Source organism: Acomys minous (assembly GCF_964271855.1).
Source record: "Acomys minous genome assembly, chromosome: 17".
Taxonomy (NCBI): Eukaryota; Metazoa; Chordata; class Mammalia; order Rodentia; family Muridae; genus Acomys; species Acomys minous.
The window spans coordinates 51,800,633-51,822,803 of NC_140500.1; the positions used below are offsets into that span (position 1 = coordinate 51,800,633).

The following is a 22,171-nucleotide window of genomic DNA, read 5'->3' on the forward strand; positions in this document are numbered from 1 at the left end:
AGGGATAGACATCGAGACCTTGTCTCAAATTAAAAGAGAGAGAGAGAGAGAGAGAGAGAGAGAGAGAGAGAGAGAGAGAGAGAGAGAGGGAGGAGAAAAAAGAAACCAAAAACAGTATATGAAATTCTCAAAAAAATTCATTAATATTTTTGAAAGGAAAAAAAAGAGGTAATTAAAAGAAAGTTGTACGTGTGTCCTAATCTTTCTTAAGAGAAAATCTCGATAGGAATATTTATAGAAAAGCAACCATGCAAAGAGATGGATGTTGCCATGCTGCCCACAAGCCAAGGAGAGAGGCTCAGAAGGAACCCCATTGCTATCTTGGTCTTGGACCTGCCTTCTAGAAAGCAGCAGTTTTAAGTCCCCTGAGCTTCTATGGCTGATGCTGACTGACATACCACCCTTTGCAGTACTCAGAAGGAAGTCAGTCTATGTTTCTCAGTGTCTGAAATGAGCCTGGCCTTGTGACTTACTTTGGCTGGCAGAAGCGGTAGCTCTTAAGTCAGGCCTCAGGGACCTCATCATTATCTTCTTCTTCTTCTTCTTCTTCTTCTTCTTCTTCTTCTTCTTCTTCTTCTTCGTGCCTTTTTGTGAACAAGCCTGTGTCTGTCTGCTGGAACAGGTGAGAAAGAGTGGGAAAGAAACTGTTTGTCCCAGCCAGGACCCTAAGCCTGCAAGAGCCTGCTGAGATCCACAGAGGCCACTCAGGTCCTCTGGGGCTGCTGAACAGAGGAGGAGTATGTCTGACTGAGGTGGCACAAGGGGAGATCAGAGGGGAAGGGCAGCCGGGAGGGTGCTGCAGCTGTCCCATGAAAGATGGCAGGGTGGCTGTGCGGCAGTGAGACCAGCATCATCCAGGTCTATTCAAAGTGAGGTGGCGGCACCTGCTGATGGACTGGATGTTGAAATCAGCGAAGAAATCAAGATGGACAAGGTTTCCACTTAGAGCATCTGGGTGGGCAGAGATGCTTACAAACTCGCCTGTTCGCAGGCCTAGCAGGCTGGGCTACGGCTCTGGACAGAAACAGATGCCCAGGTTCAGAACTGGAAGGTGTATCCTGCGGTGGGTGGCATACCATGTATCGGCTGCTCAGGAGGAGGAGGCTTATTTCAGGCCAGCAATACAGCTGCTGGGAGCTGCTTTTCTCTGCTGGAGTCAGGCAGCTGACTGAAAAGGTGGACTGGCCAAACTTTCTTAGCAGAAACCTGGGCCTTCTGCCTGGGTCTTAAGTGGCTATATAGCACCCTCTGGTGGCTGGTATGGCTCCTGGCTGCCCTCTTATTACCCTAGACCCAGTGGTGCTTGGGCAAACTGCTCTGCAGGCAGAAGAAAGGCTTGTGAGCCTGGAATATGGAGGCCTCCCCACAGCCTGGCTTGCTGAGTGGACCAGGGAGAGATAGTGAACCTGAGTCACAATCAGTCAAATGGGTGTGTGCACCTGGGGCCAAAAGTCTGGGAGCTCGAGGGGCCTGTTTCCATGTTCAGCTTTCTGCTCATTTTTAATCTTTCCTACTTATCTTTTAACTATTTCTGCTTTCAGTACACTTGAGAAAAATACACGTGGAAGAAACAAACAATGTCCATTGTGAAGAGTAAGTCTCACTCTGGCCTTGTTCTCTCAGACCTGGGGCAATACGATGGTAAGTGATGTTTCAGGCCAGAGACACAGTGTGCACCCTTTAATTCTGCTAAATGCTCTTGCTGTTAAAATTATTTACGTGTATGTGCCCATGTTTATGTGTGCAGGGGTGTGTGTGTGTGTGTGTGTGTGCACGTGTGTGCATGCATGTGTTTGTATGTGAAGGCCTTACTCGCCATCCTGTAGGCTCAATTTCCTTATCAATTATACTTTATTATGAATTTATCAAATGAGCATACCTCCCTTACAATCTAGTAAGAGGAAAAGGAGATTAAGGAAAACAAGAGGGACACCTTCTCGGTATCAGTTCCTAGGAACAATTCTCCTGCTGGAACCTGGAGCAACCGGAACCTGGAGCCTCAGCTGGAGCCCAAAGCTTTGAAGCCTTCCCTGGAGCAGTTCTCTCTAGGATCCACTGGAAGTGGAGTGATGAACAGTCAGACAATACCACGTCCCAACCAAAAGCCCAGCCTCCTGCTTTGGGCATATATATATATATATATATATATATATATATATATATATGTGTGTGTGTGTGTGTGTGTGTGTGTGTGTGTGTGTGTGTGTGTGTGTGTGTGTGTGTGTGTGTGTGTGTGTGTATTCCTCTCAGTCTGTTCAAGGATGTTTTTCAGCTGGCAACAATCAAGCTCCCCCACGAAGTGGTTCAGCTTCTAAGTGGATAAACATCCTGTTCTCTCACATCTAAGTGGGTAAACATCCTGCTCTCTTCTCAATCCCACACTTGGGATCAAAACAAAAACATGAAGCTGGGTGTGGTGGCCCATGGCTTTAACCCAAGCACCTGGGAGGCAGAGGCAGGAGGATCACTGTGAGTTTGAGGCCAGCCAGCCTGGTCTACAAAGCTACTCCAGGTCAGCCAAGGCTAACACAGAGAGACCTTGTCTCGAAAAACAAAAACAAAAAACAACAACAACAAAAACAAAACAGAAAAAAACCCCAAACAAACAAAAAACAAACTAACCAACCAAAAAAAACCTACGTTTACTTCCCTACGCCATCCACATTGCTTTTTGAGATACGACCTTTCATTGTCCCCAAAGCTCGACAGTTTGGCTAGACTGACTGTCCATCGAGCTCCAGGGTTCTGTCTGTCTCTTCCTTAGGGAGAAGTAGGAGTGAGCACTTTCTCCACACCCACTCTATTACAGGCATGCCCGGCACACCCGGCTTTAATGTGGGTGCTAGGGATCCAAACTCAGGTCCCCAGGCTTGAGGAACAGGTGCTTTACTGACTTATCTGTGTCCCCGGCGAGTTGTTTAGTTGGCTAATCTGCTCTTGCTGGTTGGTTGGGTGGGTGGTGGATTTGAGACAAGATCTGCTGTACTATAAGCTGAGCTCAAACTGTGGAACTGTGGCTGCACCTGCACTTCTTTTCTTTCTTCCCCCACTTGCCAAGTGCTAGATACAGGCTTGTGCCATCACATCTGCCTCACCCTTGCCACTTTTGACCCCTGCATCTTGGACCAGTTCAAGGTCCCAATCTCTTGGACTGAGCAGTGTTAAGACTTGCTGCTGCTGACAACTGAGGGTTTAAACACCTTGAGCTGAGCTCTGTAACACTTTTGAGGATACCTAGGACTGAGTGTCCCAGCACCCTGTGATAGAAGAGTCTTTTCCTTGCCTACTCAGATCGAGAGCCTCTCTCTGCTTATTTCATTAGCCATCCTATGCAGCCTCCTTATACTTCTCTTGGACACAGTCTAGCCCAACATCCCATCTGCCTGCTCCATAGGCCAACGTCAGGGCCTTCCATAACCACCCCTGTTCCCTTGTGCCGTCAGCAGGGTGTACCAACCTCAGTTCTGAGAACCACAGCATTATGCAGAGGTCTGGGCTGGGTGTTGGGTACAGCTGGCCCTCTGGGAAGTTACATGATGTGTTCAATTTCCTCTGATGTAAGTTTACCCCACACCATCATTTTGGCTTCTGTCTTCATGCCTGGCCTATGGTGGATGCCTGCAAGATGCTGACCAATACAGAAAGTCTTAGAGGTCAGGCCTTCACAGAGGAAGGAAACTGAGTATCGTGAAGACCTCAAAGAAAGATGGCAAGACTCTGCACTCACACCAAGTGGGTCTTGGGCAAGGCATCTAACTTCTGACTGAGTAAAGAAGCAGAATGAGCTAATTGGTGATGAAGCTATAACATATAAGTGCAGGTTTATTGGAAGCAGCATGGAAGGGGGAGGAGATGGGGGAACATGTGCTGGGTGGGGGAGGTGAGGGAAGGAGATAGGGTAGGGAGGTGGGGGGAAAAGGGCCCTCCCTCCCAGAACCAAAATGTCTGATTTATATAGTGAATCTCTGGGAGAGAGGAAGCCCCGCCCCTAGGTAGAAGGCAGGCCATGCCAGCCGTGCCCTGCAGCAGGACGAAATTTTGGAACTTCTTCATAAGGTTGCATGAAGATTCAATGTGTTGAAATGTTTAAACCCATAGAGCAGTGAGCATGTGTAACTCACTCAGTAGATAAATATTAGTCATTATTATAATTACAAAGGAGACGGTGTAATAGACTTGCCCAAAGACGAAGTAAGGAAAACACTGTCTATAAACTATAACGCATCTGTGCTGGTTTATTCCACCATCATGTTTTAAACATTTTTATGTGTGGGTGTTTTGTCTGCATGTATGTCTGTGCACCATGTACATGTCTGATGTTCAGACGTGTGTATGTGTGTGTGTGTGTGTGTGTGTGTGTGTGTGTGTGTGTTTGAGATAGGATCTCAAGTAGCCCAGACTGGCCCTGACCTCACTATATAACAGGGCTTTCTTAAACTCCTGATCCTGCTGCCTGTGCCTCGCAAGCACTCAGACTGCCAGTGTGTTCTACCATGCCTAGAATGACACTAGCATTCTTAAAACACCAGTAGTGGGCTGGAGGTGCAGCTCAGTGTCTGCCTGGTATATGCAGTTTCATTCCTAGTGCTTAAGAAATGAAAATCAATACTACAGCAGTAGCCTACCCACTGACTTCCACAATTAATAGCCAACTGCCCGGCATGCTGCCAGTGCTTTGGAAACAAATGAGGTGAGTGTGATGTTGGTGTTGTGAATGGTAACAGGCTAATTCATGGTTGAGTTAAGGGTCTTCTCTGGCCTCAAATAGTCCTGCCCATCAGATTCTGCCTCGTTCTGGGCCTGCGGGTGGGTGGGTGGGTGGGTGCCACTGCATAGGTTGGTGACAGGCAAAGCTAGGCTCGCCTCTGGCATGTTGGCAAAAGTCAACACCTCTGCAGAGAGCAAAGTTTTAGAGAAAGTAGGTGTGAGCCATAGCTCAGTGGTATAGCATTTATCTAGCCTGTGTGAGACCCTGGAGGTCCAACTCCAGCCCTGGAAAATAACACCAAACAGACAAACTTAGCCACCCAATTTGGAAATAAAAATGAACTGTCCATCTTGAAGCCCACTTTCCATGTGCCTGTGGGAGAACTGAAGAGCAGGAGGAAAGGGACATGTTCAGAGTTACAAAGTAAGGTTCTCTTGGGACAGGACCTTGAGTCTGTGAGGCTCTAGTTCTCGCCCCTTTCCCAACAGTCGTGCTCTCCATACTCAATGCTGTCTGGCTCCAAGTCGGGAGCCCCAAATGAGATGCATAAGTGTTGAGCTGAGGGGGTACCGTAACCAGCCTAGGCCAGAGACCTGCTGGAGAGGGGTCACTTCATCTGCACAAGGTAGAGCTCGTGACAACAGGCCCCCTTCAGACAGTGTCAAACGGGTCAAGAGCCACAGCCATGATGGCCTGGGGTGGAGGCAGGAGGGATGGAGGCCACTTTCTGGTTTCAAAGCCCTGGATCTTGCCTGAGACTCCAGCTTCCGGAGCCCAGGTAACTGTAAAGTCTACACAGTGTGCTGGCCATAAAGCAAACAGGACCTCAGTAACAGATGTGGCTCTATCCTGTGGTTGTTGCACCACATGGTGCAGAGGCAACTGATCCGCCATACTGTTTTTTGTAAATGCCACTTATATTGAGGAGATCTAGCCAACCCCACATCTTTTTTATTCTTAAATTTTTATTTATCTTTTGCTTTTGAGATGGTGTCTCATGTATCCCAGTCTGGTCTTGAACTTGCTATGTAGTTAAAATTTACCTTAAACTTCAGGTCGTCCTGGCTCAATCCCTAGAGCGTTGGGGTCACAGGCATGGCCATGTGGTGGAGATTGAGCCACAACCAGGACCAACTGAGCAAATGCCCAATCCTTGACACCCCTTCTCAACCTGTCTCTCCTGTGACCTGATCCCATGTCTTTCTGTCTCCTCAGTGTGCTGAACATACCTAGGTCCCTCACTTAAAAAATTCTAAGAAAGCTGGGCATGGTGGTGCATGCCTTTAATCCCAGCATTCAAGGAGACAGAGGTAGGCAGATCACTGTGAGTTTGAGGCCAGCCTGGTTTACAAAGCGAGTCCAGGGCAGCTAAAGCTACACAGAGAAACCCAGTCTCGAAAACCCACGGAGAAACCCTGTCTTGAAAACCCAACCAAGAAACTTTATATCTGTGTAGCCTTGGCTGTGCTGGACTCACTTTGTAGACCAGGCTGGTCTCGAACTCACAGACATCCACCTGCCTCTGCCTCCCGGGTGCTGAGGTTAAAGGCGTGCGCCACCATGCCTGGCTAACAAGAATTTGTCTGTTTTGCCTGCATATATGTCTGTGCACCATATTTGTGCAGAACCATGAAGGCCAAAAGAGGGCATAGGATATTCTGGAGCTGAAATTACAGACAGTTGGTAGTAGACATGAGGCTTTTCAACCCCGTGTCCTTTGGAAGAGCAGCTAGTGCTGTTGACCACTGTACTATTAAGCAGTCTCTCCAAAATCCTCAGGAACTTTTTAATGGTTTCTGACAAAGCACAGCAGGCACATTATTTAAGAGCCAAAGCCTCAGTTTCCCCACCTATAGAACGGGTGTAGTGGGAGTGGTAGGCTTCACAAAGCCTGTAGTGTGTTGCTGCGGCGTGAGAGAACTTCTGTTAAAGCGCTCCGCCTCCTACCGGGCCGGCCCTGTTGCGACAGCGCCTGCGCGGAGTCCTCTGCCTTCCCAGTTTCAGTATAATCTTAGTCGGCGGTGAGCGCTCGAGGATTCGGCACTCGATCGCCGTGTGTCAGTCTGCCTTCCGGTTTCCGCCTGGGGCGCCTGCCGAGCTCCGAGCTGCCGATGGTGATGGCTGCCGCAGGTCTCTGAGGAAACCCGGAGTCGGGGCCCAGAGGTTGACAGTAGACAGCCAGCAGCCAGTCGGAAGCGGCAGGACGTAAAGGAGGGTGTCGTACTGCTCCGAGCCGCCACCGAGAGCGCGGCAGTGGCTGAGGTGGGTGTGACGTGTAGTTTGAGGCGAGGAGGCGGTGGGGAAGATGAAAGGCTCTGCCGGCCTCAGCGGCCCCGTCTCTGCCCGCGACGTGTTGCGTGGCGCCCGCACTGTCGCGGTCCCTGCGGGTTGCGCGTGACCGTGCGGACCTCTGCGGTGTCCCGGCTGGGTTCCTCACGCCAGTCGGCTTGGCGAGGGCTTGCACGAGCGGTCTTCTGGGTTGCGGCATCGGTTTCGGTGGTTTGTGGTGGCGCGTAATTAAGTGGCTTCATGTGGAAGGGCCCCCTCAACTTGGTTCATTCCTGGAGCCCTATTAATGCCGCCCCCCCCCCCCCGTGTTTGTGTCAGACATTACGCCAGACCACCGAGTTGTGGCGGTGATGGCGAAAATCACAGGCTACCCTCAATAGCTGCGGTCTTGTATTATTTTTTAGTCGCTTGACTTGTGTGCAAACCATGGCACCCCAGGCCGGTGTGATGAAGGCATCTTGGGTAAAGGGTCTTTTCCCAGATTTGAGCTGCCAGGGTGGACAGGGGCGCCTTGTTGGAAATTTTCTTAAAGATGAGTGCAGGAGAGGAAGAGGAGGGTGTCACCCTCAGAGGATCCTGTCAGGCCACTGGCTGGGGAGAGAACAGGTCGGACCTGGCGCTGGCTGTTTCAGTGATGCCTCAGATGCCTTTTGGGGCGGGTCTGTATGTGTGGAGTCACCAGATTTATTTATTTATTTATTTATTTATTTATTTATTTATTTATTTATTCTCAAGACACTGTCTGGCCTTGGAACTTGCCGTGTAAACCAGGCTGGCCTCAAACTCACCTGGTATCTGCCAGCCCTTGCTTCTCAGAGTGCTGCACCACTACGCCTGTCCGAGTTTGTTTTGGTTTTAGGTTTGGGTTTGATTGATTTTGTTTTTCGAGACAGGGTTTCGCTGTGTAGCCTTGGCTGTCCTAGACTCACTTTGTAGATCAGGCTGGCCTCGAACTTACAGTGATCCGCCTGCCTCTGCCTCCCAAGTGTTGGAGTTAAAGGCGAGCGCCACCATCCCGGCCTTGATTTTTTTTTTTTTTTAAATTAAGGGTAACAACGGGCACCTGGTGTCCCATCTACTTATTTTCTGAGTTGTGGTCACCTGTCAGCTTTGAGGATCAGATGGTGCCCTCCGCAATGCACTCTGTAGCACACCACAAACCTAGCTACACAAAGTCTCTTAAACTCTGTGCTCTAATTTTCTTGGAGACAGATTTCATTGTTGCTGTGGTTTTTTTTTTGTTTTTTTTTTTTTGTCCTTGCTCTCAATGGTTAGGATTCTTTCAAGGTCACATTAACAGTGACTTGGCCATGGACCAGTAAGAAAGAAAATGTAAGTTAGTAAGCCCTGAAATGTTTAAATATTTAAATACCAAATTTTTTTACTTAAGCACAGAGACTATTAGACTTGCTACCCCACTGTTTCTAACTTATGAAATCTAGTAAGTTCAATTTTCATTAATTTTATCTATCTAAACTAAGAGACTATTTCTTGCTATGTTGGCCAGGCTGGTTTTGAATTCCTAGCTTCAAGTGAAGATCCTTCTGCCTCAGCCTTTCAGACTGCTGGAACTGCATGCACATATCACCAAGCTGCACTGGCTTTTATTATTTTTCTTTTCATTTTTTAAATCTTAATAAAAATATTTTATATTAGGCATGCATAGTATGTGGAGGCTAGAGGACAACTTTCAGAAATATATTCTCTCCTTTGCTTTTATTTACCTTCTGGTGATCAAACTCTGGTGGAGTGGCAAGTACTTTTACACTGGGCTATCTCTCTGGCTCTTGCCTTTTTTTTTTTTTAATTCCTATTTAATGGAAGCTTGAAAGGTTTGTTGTTTTGTTTTTGTTGTTAGTTTACCTTTTGGTGTTTAAGAAAATAGCACTATCTACATGTAGAAAAATGCAGTTAGACCCATATTTGTCACCATGCACAAAACTCAGATTCAAGTGGATTAAAGACCTCAAAGTAAAACCAGAGACATTAAATCGGTTAGAGGAAAAAGTGGGGAAGAGCCTGGAACACATTGGCACAGGAGACAACTTCCTGAACAGAACACCAACAGCCCAGGCCTTAAGGTCAACAATTAACAAATGGAACCTTATAAGGCTGAGAAGCTTCTGTAAGGCAAGAGACACTGTCAACAGAACAAAGCAACAGCCTACAGACTGGAAAAAGATCTTCACCAACCTTATATCTGACAAAGGTCTAATATCCAAAATATATATAAAGAACTCAAGAAATTAAATACCACAAAACCAAATAACCCAATTAAGAAATGGGGCTCAGAACTAAACAGAGAATTCTCAACAGAGGAATATCACATGGCTGAGAAACACTTAAAGAAATGCTCAGCATCGTTAGTCATCAGAGAAATGCAAATAAAAATGACACTGAAATTCCATCTAACACCCATCAAAATGGCTAAAATCAAAAATTCAAGTGACATCACATGCTGGCAAGGATGTGGAGAAAGAGGAACACTCCTTCATTGCTGGTGGGAATGCAAACTTGTACAACCACTTTTGAAATCTATCTGGCACTTTCTCAGAAAAATGGGAATAGGGCTTCCCAAGACCCAGCTATTCCACTCCTTGGAATACCCAGAAAATGCTTCACCATACAACAGGGACATATGCTCAACCATGTTCATAGCGGCCTTATTCATAATAGCCAGAACATGGAAACAGCCTAAGTGTCCCTCAGTAGAAGAATGGATAAAGAAACTACTACATTTACACTGTGGAATGCTACTCAGTTATTAAAAACAAGGAAATCCTGAAATTTGTGGACAAATGAATTGAACTAGAAATGATCATAATGAGTGAGTTCACCCAGAAGCAGAAAGAGTCAAATGATATATACTCACTTATATCTAGACACTAGCCCAAGGAGCATGTCCCATGAAAGTCATCACTTACCAGGAAAGTGGGTCAGAGGGAAGGACATCCTATTGGGACTTTAGGTGAGAGAAGCTTGGGAGAATGGGGAAATAGAAGGATCCAGAGGGTCCTAGAAACCTACAAGAAGAACATTATGATAGGCAGATCTGGGCCCAGGAGTCCTGCTCAAACTATGACACCAGCCAAGGACAATACGGGAAGTAAACTTCGAACCCCTACCCAGATCTACCCAATGGACAGGACGTTCTCCACCGTTGAGTGGAGAGTGGGGACTGACTTTCACACAAACTCTGGTGCCCCATTTTTGGACATGTCCCCTGGATGGGGAGGCCTGGTGGTACTCAGAGGAAGGATAGCAGGTTACCAAGAAGAGACTTGATACCCTATGAGCATAGACAGGGGGAGGAGGTCCCCCTCACTCACAGTCATAGGGGAGGAGAGTAGGGGAACAGCAGGAGGGAGGGAGGAATCGGAGGATACAAGGGATGGGCTTGAGATGTAATATGAATAAATTAATAAAATATTAAAAATAAAAATATAAAAATAAAATATTTAAAAGAAAAAATAGCACTAACTTTTTATTTTTAAAAATATTATTTGGGGGGCTGGAGAGATGGTTCAGTGGTTAAGAGCACCGCCTGCTCTTCCAAAGGACCCAGGTTCAATTCTCAGCACCCACATGGCAGTTCACAACTGTCTGTAACTCCAAGATCTGACACCAGCACACATAAATTAAACGAAATATTTAAAACATATATTATTTTGATCAGGCTGTGGTGGTGCATGCCTTTAATCTCAGCACTTGAGAGGCAGAGGCAGGTGGATCTAGTCTACGAAGGGAGATTCAGAACAACCAAAGCTACACAGAGAACTCTGTCTTGAAAAGCCAATATATAGATATAATTTTGTGTATGATATCCCTTCCTTTTCTTTTTAAGTTATTATTTTGTGTGTGTATGATGTGTGTGCTTAGGTGTGGTATATGTATGAAGGTCAGAGGACAACCTTTGGAAGTCGGGTGTTTCTTCTACCTCCATGGGGGTTCTAGCAATCAAACTTAGAGTAAGATATTTTACCCACTGAGTGGCATACATCTTGCCGCTTTAACTACCTTGCCAGCTCTTGTTTTGGTTTCTTGAAACAGAATCTCACTGTGTAGCCCAGGCTAGTCTCCAATTAAGGTTCCTTCTGTCTCTGTCTTCAGAATGCTGATATTGTAGTAATGAGCCACTAGAGCCCTTGTATTTCTAGCACATGTACCTAACAAGTATCAAGAACTCAATATATATGGCAGAGTAAAAGTACTTTTCATTGATAAGTATGTTACAGATTTCCCTCAGTGACTAAAATGACATGGAAATGATGTTGGCCATGCTGGTGGTTTAGGCCTGTAATTCCACAAGTCTAAAGCAAGAGAGTAGCAAGTTAAGGTCCTACCTGGGCTACATAGTGAGTCCAAACCAGCCCAGGCATTTTAGCAAAGACCTTGTCTTACATCCAGAAAAACAAAAAGGGCTGAGGTGTACTTCGTGGTAGGCGACTTGCCTATCATATATTAGTTCTAGATCATATTCTTAGTACTGAGGGGGAAATACTTTCAAATAATGAGGCTGGACCATTTAAAATGGACTTACAGGAAAGCCCTGGGATCCTGTTTGCTTCTCTGTGAGACTCTGCTTCCCGCCTCATTGGTTTGGCAGTATGTCCTGTGCTGTTCATGTCTCTTGAGTTTTGTCTTGGTCTAAGGATTTGAGAAAGTTTTTTTCAAAAACTTGTACCAAACATTAATCTTCTTGTTACAAACTTGTACGTCTGTTGAACTGTGGGAAAAGGAAAGAAACCTTTTGTTGCTGCTAATTTGCTTCAATTGACTTTTGTTTTTCTTAGATTCCTCCTGCTGAAGAGAGGAAATCTCATCCAAGGCCACAATGTCATTTCCCAATTATCCGAGTGCTGCCTGCTTAAGCTAACACTGCCAGAATCCTGCTCCCTTGGGAGGAATCAAGCTGACGTGGCATGAGCTTCCTGCCTTCCTGGGGTTGAGAGAAGCACAACTATGGCTTCTCTTGATGACCCAGGGGAAGTGAGGGAAGGCTTCCTATGCCCTCTGTGCCTGAAGGACCTTCAGTCTTTCTATCAACTTCAGTCACATTATGAGGAAGAACATTCAGAAGATCGTGATGTCAAAGGGCAAATTAAAAGTAAGAAGCAAGGGTCTTGCTGATTCCATTCTATTAAAGAGACTTTACTTAATGGAATAGATTTACAGGGTGTTATACTCCCACCGGGTTATGATGCTAGTAATAACAGTAGCAAGTCAATATGATATCTAGTGCTTGCTTTGTTGATTCTCTCTGCACATTTGTTTGTTTGTTAGTTTTGGTAACAGGGTCTCTCTCCATGTAGTCTTGGCTGTCCTGGAACTCAGTATGTAGACTAGGCTGACCTCATAGAGATCTATCCAGTTTTGCCTCCTGAGTGCTGGGGCATTTACCACCAGGCCCGGCCCTTATTTATTTTATTTAATCTACATGGCAGCTATGCTACTCAGAGTTCCATTTGGCTGGCTAGGGTGGCAGACTCAGAGAGATTAGATAGCCTACCTATAGTCATACAAAGGGGGGAAGCCTGGCTTCAAGCTAATAAACATAACCAGTGTGGTCCTCTCTCTTACTAGACTACTCAGATTATCTCACCTTCCTCCTGGAATGGTTTGGATAAGAATGTGCTTATTCTTTGCCATAAAAGTGGAGGCCCAGCACACACCATTTGCCTGTCACTAATTTAAGCCTTCCTACCATCCCTTCTTCCCTAGCTATACCCTGCCCTCTGCAGCCCAGGAAAAGGAATAGAACAGTTGAAAGCAAAGAGAAACAGCCTCCAAAGTTAAGTTTTTTAAAAAAAACTTCCAGTTGTAGAGAGAAATCTTCCAAGGTATTTTTTTTTCCAAGACAGGGTTTCTCTGTGTAGCCTTGGCTGTCCTGGACTCAATTTGTAGACCAGGCTGGCCTCAAACTCACAGCAATCCACCTGCCTCTGCCTCCAGAGTGCTGGGATTAAAGGTGTGCGCCACCAGGCCCAGCTCTTCAAAGGTAGTTTTGACTGTACCTAATGTTCTAACCTCCAAATAAGCTGCTGCTCTTCTGGAGCTCTCTTCCCTAGTAAGTTAAGTCACATCTCTCACTTCCTGGGTGAACTAAGTTGCCTCTTCCACTTGGCAGTATTTCTGGAGGCCACAAGAGTCACAGAGTGTGGACACTGTTTTTATATATAATCTGTGACCACTAGATGTCATTTCTAGTGGACTTTGTTCTCTAGACACATGATTCACATGCTCCTTATCAAATACTTGTCCTTTGATTTCCAGTCTCCATTTTTCCTTTATTAAAAAAAAAAAAGGAGCTGGATGGGCAGTGGTGGCGCATGCCTTTAATCCCAGCACTAGGGCAGAGGCATGCAGATTTCTGAGTTCAAAGCCACCCTGGTCTACAGAGTGAGTTCCAGGACAGCCAAGGCTACACAGAAAAGGTCCTGTCTTGAGAAACCAAAAAGAAAAAAGGAAAAGAAAAGAAACAAGTGTTGGGAATATCAACATAGTAAAACTTTCATACAAAAAGAAAAACACGATGAAATCAGATGTTTTCAGAATCCTCAGGGCTGTAATCGTCCAGGAAATCACTGAAGCAGAACCAAGAACCGCTAAGGCGAGTACAGGAAAGGGTGGTGCTTTGTAATGAATGTTTGCAGTTTCTTTCATATGCTTTGTCATGTCACTTGACTCTCCCGGGAATCCTGCTGGAGAGCGCTTGGTGTCATTTTTAAAAAATATTTTATTAATTTATTTGTATTACGTCTCAATTGTTATCCCATCCCTTGTATCCTCCCATTCCTCCTTCCCTCCTGCTTTTCTCCTACTCCCCTCCCCTATGTCTGTGACTGAGGGGGACCTCCTCCCCCGTATATGCTCATAGGGTATCAAGTCTCTTCTTGGTAGCCTGCTATCCTTCCCCTGAGTGCCACCAGGCCTCCCCATCAAGAGGACGTGAAAAGACTTGGTGTCATTTTATAGATAAGCGTGGTTCAGAGATATCCTGTAATGTTTCCAAAGTCACCCAGCAATTGGCAGGAACAGGCCTAGAACCCAGATCTTCTGCCATATGGAAGTCCAGTGCAGCTTTTTCTACAGGGCATTGCTGATAGTGAAAAGCCCTCTATTCTGATCACAGAATATATTGCAACTTCCAGGGGGAAAAAAAGGGGGAAGAAAAAGCCCCAAACGAGATTGTCTAAACTTCCTGTAGACAACCAAAGGGTTTTCAGAGAGCTTTGTATCTTGGCATTGATGACCTCAGTCATACACATGCCTGGTTAATCCAGTTTGTAGAAAGGTTAGAGGTGTCCTCAGACTTCCACACTAATCTTTTACCTTTTAAGTTTTTATTACTTTATTACTTTATTTATTTATTGTTTTTCAAGACAGGGTTTCTCTATGTGGCTTTGGCTTCCCTGGACTCACTTTGTAAGCCAGGCTGGCATCGAACTTACAGAGGTCCACTTGCCTCTCTACCTCCCAGAGTACTGAGATTACAAGCATGTTCCAACCTGCCCAGCTAATTTTTTTTATGGATATGGGTGTTTAGCCTGTATGTATGTCTATGCACTGCTTGTATGCCTGGTGCCCACAGAGGCTAGGAGAGAACATTGGATGCCTTGGAGCTAGAGTTACAGATAGTTGTGAGCCTTGATGTGAATGATGCTGTGACTTGTACCCAGCTCCTCTAAAGGGCAGCAAATACTCTTAACTACTGAGCCATTTCTCCTGCCTCTTACAGGAACCTTCTTAAAAGAGGAAAAATGTCAAGACTGTTTAAAGAATGTTAGAGATGTGAATCTAGGAAATACAGACATCATGAAAATGTTTCTTGGAAAGAAACTTACGAAGATCTTCAATGGTGGGCCTTCTGCAGAATAGGGCTTTGCTCATAGAGCAGTTGTTAGGCTCTGGCTTCCATGCAGAAGGAAAAAAAATCCATCTGTTTTTTGTTGTTGTTAGTTTAGTGGTGTGGCCTAAGAAATGTTTATTATTAGGCTTATAAGTATTATGGTGGTATTATTTTACCCACTTTCACAATCAATAAAGACATAGACTGATATATTTTAGAATAGCTTAATTCACCTGGGGCACGGCAGATGTCACCTCCTAAGCTACCTTCCATTATCTCCCAGCCTCCATCCCATGCCATCCGCTTCTAAATTCTGTTTTAGCTAGCTCCCATCCGTAATCCCAAAATAGTTACTAAGGTTGTTCACCTGCGCCATTTCTTTCATATTGAACTTCAGAGTTCCTTCTCTACGCCTACATGGCTGCTTCCTATCCCATGGCATCCTCCTCCTCCTCTCCTTCCCAAGATCCTCTCTGACCCTCAAGTCCTCTTTGCTCCGACCCTTCCTTCTGCCCTGGCCAGGTGTCAGGGTTTTTTTGTTTTATTTTGTTTGTTTGTTTGTTGTTTTTTGGGGGGTTGCTTTTTTTTTTTTTTTTTTGAGACAGGGTTTCTCTCTGTAGCCTTGGCTGTCCTGGACTCGCTTTGTAGACCAGGCTGGCATCGAACACACAGGGATCCACCTGCCTCTGCTTCCCGAGTGCTGGGTTAAAGGCGTGCACCACCACCACCTGGTAGGTATCAGCTTTTTAATCAGCCAATCACAAATAATTTCTAGGCAAGATTAAACAGTAGTATTTGGAGTGCATGGCAGTTTGCTCTTACACAGTAAGATCTCTGCTGGCAAACAATTAACAAATAGCAAAGCACCAGACCATACTCCAACAGTTTTTATTTTTTCCATTTCTACCTCAAAAGAACCAACACTCAGCCTCTGCCTCCCCCAGTCCTGGGATTACACCAAAAGAACTACCACACCAGCTCTTGGAGGTAGTTTTTTAAACAGACAAGATCAACTAGCTATATAAAAAATAGTCTGTGGGTTTTATTTCTGGCCCTGGTCCAGCTGTAGTTAAGCCCTTTTACAGTAGGCAGAGGAAAAGGTGGTTGAAAATTGACTGTAGTAGCTTCTGGTTTGTTTTCAAAGATGCATGGCGTAGTTAACTGGGTCCCTTTGGGAGGGGTACATCTACTCTGCCAGACAGTTCTACTTATTGTCCAAAGTGGTTAAATGGCATGGACCGATTTTTTGCTTGTCATTGTTCAGTGTTGTTTGCAAAGTGAAGAGGTGTGCCAGGCATGATAGCACATACCTTTAATCTCAGGCCTGGGTGGCAGAGTTAGGGAGAGCTCTGCTAATTCAAGGCAAGCACAGTCTATATAGCAACTTCCAGGATAGTCAGCACTACCTAGAGAGACCCTGTCTCAAAACAAACAAAAATCCACCATCCTGGTTCCCTCATTGAGTTTGATTTGGCTCTTTTTGTTTAGATGGACCATTAAACTTGGCTGTAAGCAGTAACTTAGCCTGTATGTTGGAAACATGAACAGCATTCTGCTGGTCCTGTCTTCTGTGGGGTTAGTTATAAGGTCTTTGTCTTACTGTTGTGTTTCTTTTGAGATCCAAATATTCTTGTGCATTTGAAAATAAGGATTATTATTTTATATAATCTTGGGCTCATTTGTGGTATTTTATTTCTTCAAGATCTTGTCCAGAAGGCAAGGAAAGCAAAGAACAAGTTGTTGAAACGAGAAGGGGATGATCGAGTGGAACCAGGGACCCAAGGATATGAATCATTCAGCTATGGAGGGGTTGATCCTTACATGTGGGAACCCCAGGAGCTTGGTAAGAAACCTCATTAATTCATTCAGTGCTTAGCGGATATCTATCCTGTTTTGGAATACACATACACACACACACACACACACACACATTAGTTAGGGTTCTCTAAAGAAACAGAATATGGTCCTAGTAATTCAAAAATGGCTGTCTGAAGACTGAAAGGCTGAGAGTCTGGTAGTTGTTAGTCTCAGTAGTCACAGTCTGGTGCTATGCCCTGGAGGATTCCTGGAGAGCTGCTGGTCTTCAGCCTGTTGGAACCCTCAAGAATTTGGATTTATTACCGGCTGCAGCAACAGGATAGATGAGCTTGCCATGGAGAATGAGGGCAAGCAGACTAAAAGCAAAGTTTCTTCCACTGTCTTTTATGTGGGCTGCCACCAGAAGGTGTGGCCAGGTTTAGGACAGATCTTCTTGTTTTAAGTAATCTAATTAAGAAAATCCCTCACAGGCTGGGTGTGGTAGCACATGCCTTTAATCCCAGGACTCTGGGAGTCAGAAGCAGGCAGAGCTCTGAGAGTTTGAGGCCAGCATGGTCTACAGAGTAAGTTTCAGGACAGCAGGGTTACACAGAGAAACCCTGTCTTTGAAACACCAAAAAAGAAAAGAAAAGAAAAGAAAATCCCTCACAAGGAGTGCCTAGCCCCTTGGATTTTAGTTGATTCAGATACTGTCAAGTTGACAACCAAGGTAGGTCATCACGTCCCCCTTCTGTCACCCTCTCGGACACCCTTCTCCATCCCATACAAGTCAGCTTCCTACTTTGACTGTTTTAGGTAATGTTCTAGGAGCTGACCTGCAGGGCTAAGTGTCTTATTGGCCTACGTCCTAGTAGGGAGAGAAGATGGAAGGGAGTGAGTTGAGGTTTCTACTAAGTTAAGCACTGTTCAGTGTTTTGTATGTGTGGCTTTCCTCAGGTGTCCCTGTCTCCTCTAGGAACCTGCTGAGGATCAAACAGCTGCTAAACTCGGTGTTTCTTATGTCAGCTTAGCCACAGACCCCCATTGACAGACCTGACTACTTTTAGGTTACCCGACAAGTGAGAGGCATGTGCAGCTTTTTTGATGCACATAATTATGGCGTCATCTGCATATTTATATTTTAAACTGGAAGTGCTGGGAATAGAACCTGAGGCCTTGGCAAGTGCTGTGCTACAGAGCTACATCCCCAGCTCTACTTTATTTTTATTTTTAATTTTTTCCATTTTCGTTTTTTTGTTTTCAGTTTTTGAGACAGGGACTTGCCCTGGCTGTCCTGGAACTCACTATGTAGATCAGGCTGGCTTAGAACTTAGTGTCTCTGCCTCCTGAGTCCTGGCATTAAAATGTGGGCCACTGTGCCCAGCTTCTACTCTACTTTCAATTTTTTAAAAATACTCTAAAATTTATTTTTTAAAAAGATTTATTTATTATAGTGTTCTGCCTGCATATATGCCTGTACACCAGAAGAAGGCACCATATCTCATTATAGATGGTTGTGAGCCACCATGTGGTTGCTGGGAATTGAATCCAGGACCTCTGGAAGAGCAGACAGTGTTCTTACCCTCTGAGGCATCTCCCAGCCCCTAAAATTTCTTCTTATGATTTAGTCTTGTAAATATACCAAGCAACTCCTTCCATTACTTCCCAACAAAACTCAAACCATTAAATTAAACTAATATACTTGGAATGACTTTTTTTTTTTTTTAATTGAGACTGGAACTCACTATGAAAACCTGTCATGGAACTCCCTTTGTAGAACATGCTGGCCTTGAACTCACAGAGTTCTGCCTGCCTCTGTCTCTCAAAGCTGGGATTAACTCTCATGCCTGGCACATATATAGGAATTACATATCAGTAAAGCTGTTAATAAAAATATATAACATATGCTGAACTAAAGTGTCTCATTTTACACATTGTTTATAAAGCTGTGGGATAATAATAATCACTAATTTTGTTTTCTGGGACTGAGTCTCAGTCAGAAGCTTTGTGAGAAAATTCATTTAGTTATTCATTAAGTGCTTATTGAGCATCTATGTGCCTAATCCATGCTGAGTCTGTGCTCTGGCACTGAGCTACACACCCAGTCCAATAAAGTACTTTCCGTCCATGAAGTGGATAAGTAATGGTTCTTTCATAGTGGTCTACTTTACTACCATATTCAAAACCTATGTGAGATAGCCCACTCTGACTGCCACAACACCCACACCCGCAGCATAGACATATACATGTACATATAAATAAAATTAATGAAAACTAACCTCTAAAATATACATGAGTAAGCCAGGCACAGTGGCACACTCCTGAAATCCCAGTACTCAGGGAGGCAAAGGCAGGTGGACCTCTGTGAGCCAAGGCAACACAGAGAAACCCTATCTCAAAAAACCAAGATAGAAGAACTGGGTGTGGTGGTGTATGCCTTTAATCCCAGCACTTTGGAGGCAGAGGCAGGTGGATCTCTATGAGTTCAATGCCAAGCTAGGCTACAAAGCAAGTCCAGGACAGACAAGACTACACATAGAAACCCTGTCTTGGGAAAAAAACAAAACAAAACATAAAAACAAAAAACAGAAAAAATGAGAGAGAAGAGAGAGAAAACACGAGAGCTAAGACCCTAAGTATACTTACCAGGGTCACTGGTTGCATCTTTATTAATACCATGGGGGAAGGTGGCATTAAATCCTAGAACTGTGCTGTCCACTTCTGTAGCCACTAGCCATAAGTGGCTATTGAAATGAATCCAATAAAATCTAATGGTTGTTTCCTCTATGCACACTTCAGTTGTGCAATATTCCTCTATGGTCAGTGGCCACAAACACTTTTATCACTGCAGGAGAAAATGGCTTTACAGATAATGCTATTGGGCCTGGTGTGGTAGCACACACCTTTAATCCCAGCACTCGGGAAGGCTGAGGCAGGAAGATCACTGTGAGTTGGAAGCCAGCCTGGTCTACAAAGTGATTGCAGAACAGACAAGGCTACACAGAGAAACCCTGTCTGGAAAAACCCAAAAATTAAAACAAAAACCAAATAATGCTGTTGTTACATGACATTCCTGGGACCTGTAGAAGAAACATCTGCTCACTTCAAATTGGAAGAGTACATACAGACTGAGCAAAGAAAAGTTCCTACCAGTCCAGTTTTTTTTTATATAAATGAGCTAATTGGGTGTTATTTACAAGAACATGGGTGACTCACAGCTGTACCACCAAAAAGTCCCAACCTCCTGCCCACCAAGATACTGTTTTATTTTATTTCTTTTTTCTTTTTCTTTCTTTTCTTTTTTTTTTTTTTCTTTTTCTTCCATTTTTTGGTTTTTCGAGACAGGGTTTCTCTGTGTAGCCTTGACTGTACTGGACTCACTTTGTAGACCAGGTTGACCTCGAACTCACAGCGATCCACCTGCCTCTGCCTCCCAAATGCTGGGATTAAAGGCGTGTGCCACCACTGCCTGGCTGTTACTGTTTTATTTTTTAATTTTTAAAGACTGTCTTTTTAAAAATTGTGTGTGTTCGTATATGAGTGTGTACACACATGTATGTGGTTGCCTGTGGAATCCAGAAGAGGGTATCAAATTATCTGGAGTTATAAGTGTTTGTGAGCTATCTGACTTGGATGCTGAACTTGAGTCCTGCAAGATCACTATGTACTCTAAAGTGCTGAACCTTCTGTCCAGCCCCAAGCTCCTGTTTTGTATGCCTTGTAGTCTACAGCAGAGTTAATGCAAAGCAGGACTCAGAGCACTGTCTAGTGTCAAAGCTGTAGTGGTGGGTGTAGGCTCAGACCACATAAGGCACAGACAAAACTAGAATGATAAGGTACCAAGTTTCTGTGTCCTTGCTCTGATAAGATTCTGCTGGTCTCAGCAAGCAGTGTCCAGCCATAGGAAGGATGGCATGATTTGCTGCAGTCAGGCATACGGTGGCTTACTGCAAAATGGAGTTACAGCGGCCAGGATTCAGAGGTCTGCTTCCATTACAGACATATATCAGCAGTTATGAAAGCTGATTAGAAGCAAAAGGAGAATTTTCAGACAAGTGAATTTTAATACTTTGTGATAGGAAGTAGCTTATTCCTAGTTGCCATAGTCTTAGTTAGAGTATTTTTTTGGTTATCCTGTCTACTTCAACAATGGAAGGATTTACAAATTATGGAAGGTCAAGTGAATGGAAGTTTTAGAAATTGTTGTTTGTAATTACCCCTAAGACTTCTAGACTAGAATTTAGATACTAGTGTATGATTAGGAAAGAAAGACACAAATGAGTAAGTATAGTGTGGAGACAGTTCTTAGGGCCTCCAAACAAGTACAAGATAGCCATGGTAATCATATGTGAAAATGTACTGCACTCTTTAAATTGCCAGGTGAGTAGGATTTAAGTGACCTTGCTACAAAAAATGAGTGCGGTAATGTATGTTTTATTTAGCCATTCCATATTTGACTCTGTATCCCTAGTCCTGAGACTAAAAGTATGTGTAACCATGTTCGGCTATAATACTTATTTTGTTTTGTTTTGTTTGTTGAGACAGGGTTTCTCTGTGTAGCCCTGACTGTCCTAGACTCACTTTGTAGACCAGTCTGGCCTTGAACTCACAGGGATCTACCTGCCTCTGCTTCCCTAAGTGCTGAGATTACAGGTGTGCACCACAGTACCCAGCTTTTGTTTTATTTTGTTTTGAGCTGGGGTTTCTCTGTGTAGACCTGGCTGTCCTGGAAATTGTGTTCCACAGACCAGGCTGGATTGGAACTCAGAGATCCACCTGCCTCCATGTCCTCAGTGCTCGGATTCAAGGCACGTGTAACCACCACTTGACCATAATTTTTTAGATTAATTAATTAATTTAATCAGTTTACAGCCTAATGGTAGCCCCCTCCCTCCTCTCCCTCCAGTCTCACCCTCACATTCTCTTCCTCCAACCCCCCCACCCCCACCCAACATAGGTACCAGCCCACTCAGGTGCATTAAGTTACAACAGGACTAAGCACATTTTCTCCCACTGAGGCCAGACAAGGGAACCCAGCTGTGGGAAAGAGATCTACAGTCAGGCAACAGAGTCAGAGACAACCCCCACTCCAATTGTTAGGGGACCTACATGAAGAACAAATTGCACATCTGCTACATATTTGTAGGGGGTGGGACATAGCTTTTATTTGCCAATTTTTAAAAAAGGTGTATCTTGTCAAATACTAACCATGGTCAGTATGTGAGTAAGAGGTAGAGGTAGTCACTGAGAAGAACACTAAGTGCAGGCAGGTCAGAGGGCACCATTGGGAGCAGACCAGACTGAGCAGATGTTTCAGATACACTGAGGTCAGATATTACCTGGTTCCATTTGTATTGGGAACATTTCTGCTGGGTCTTACATCCTAAACTGAGGGAAGTAGCCATTTAACTGTACTAAGGCCCTAAGTACCACTTACTGCCATGTCCCCTCCTCCCCCATTTTGAAAAGGGATTATCATTGTTGGTTATTTTGGTTTTTCAAGACAGGATTTCTTTCTCTCTTTCTCT

The 22,171-nt window shown here is 44.6% G+C and overlaps 1 protein-coding gene across 1 annotated transcript in view; it reads left to right on the plus strand.

Annotated features, from left to right (window-relative positions):
- The first annotated feature begins 6,787 nt into the window (after positions 1-6,787).
- Positions 6,788-22,171, plus strand: part of RBSN (rabenosyn, RAB effector) — a 32,102-nt gene continuing 16,718 nt past the window's right edge. The window contains exons 1-3 of the mRNA XM_084766480.1: positions 6,788-6,970; positions 11,791-12,104; positions 16,549-16,689. Of these exons, the coding sequence (XP_084622606.1) occupies positions 11,960-12,104; positions 16,549-16,689 (286 nt within the window). The 5' untranslated portion in view covers positions 6,788-6,970; positions 11,791-11,959. The remainder of the gene's footprint in view (positions 6,971-11,790; positions 12,105-16,548; positions 16,690-22,171) is intronic.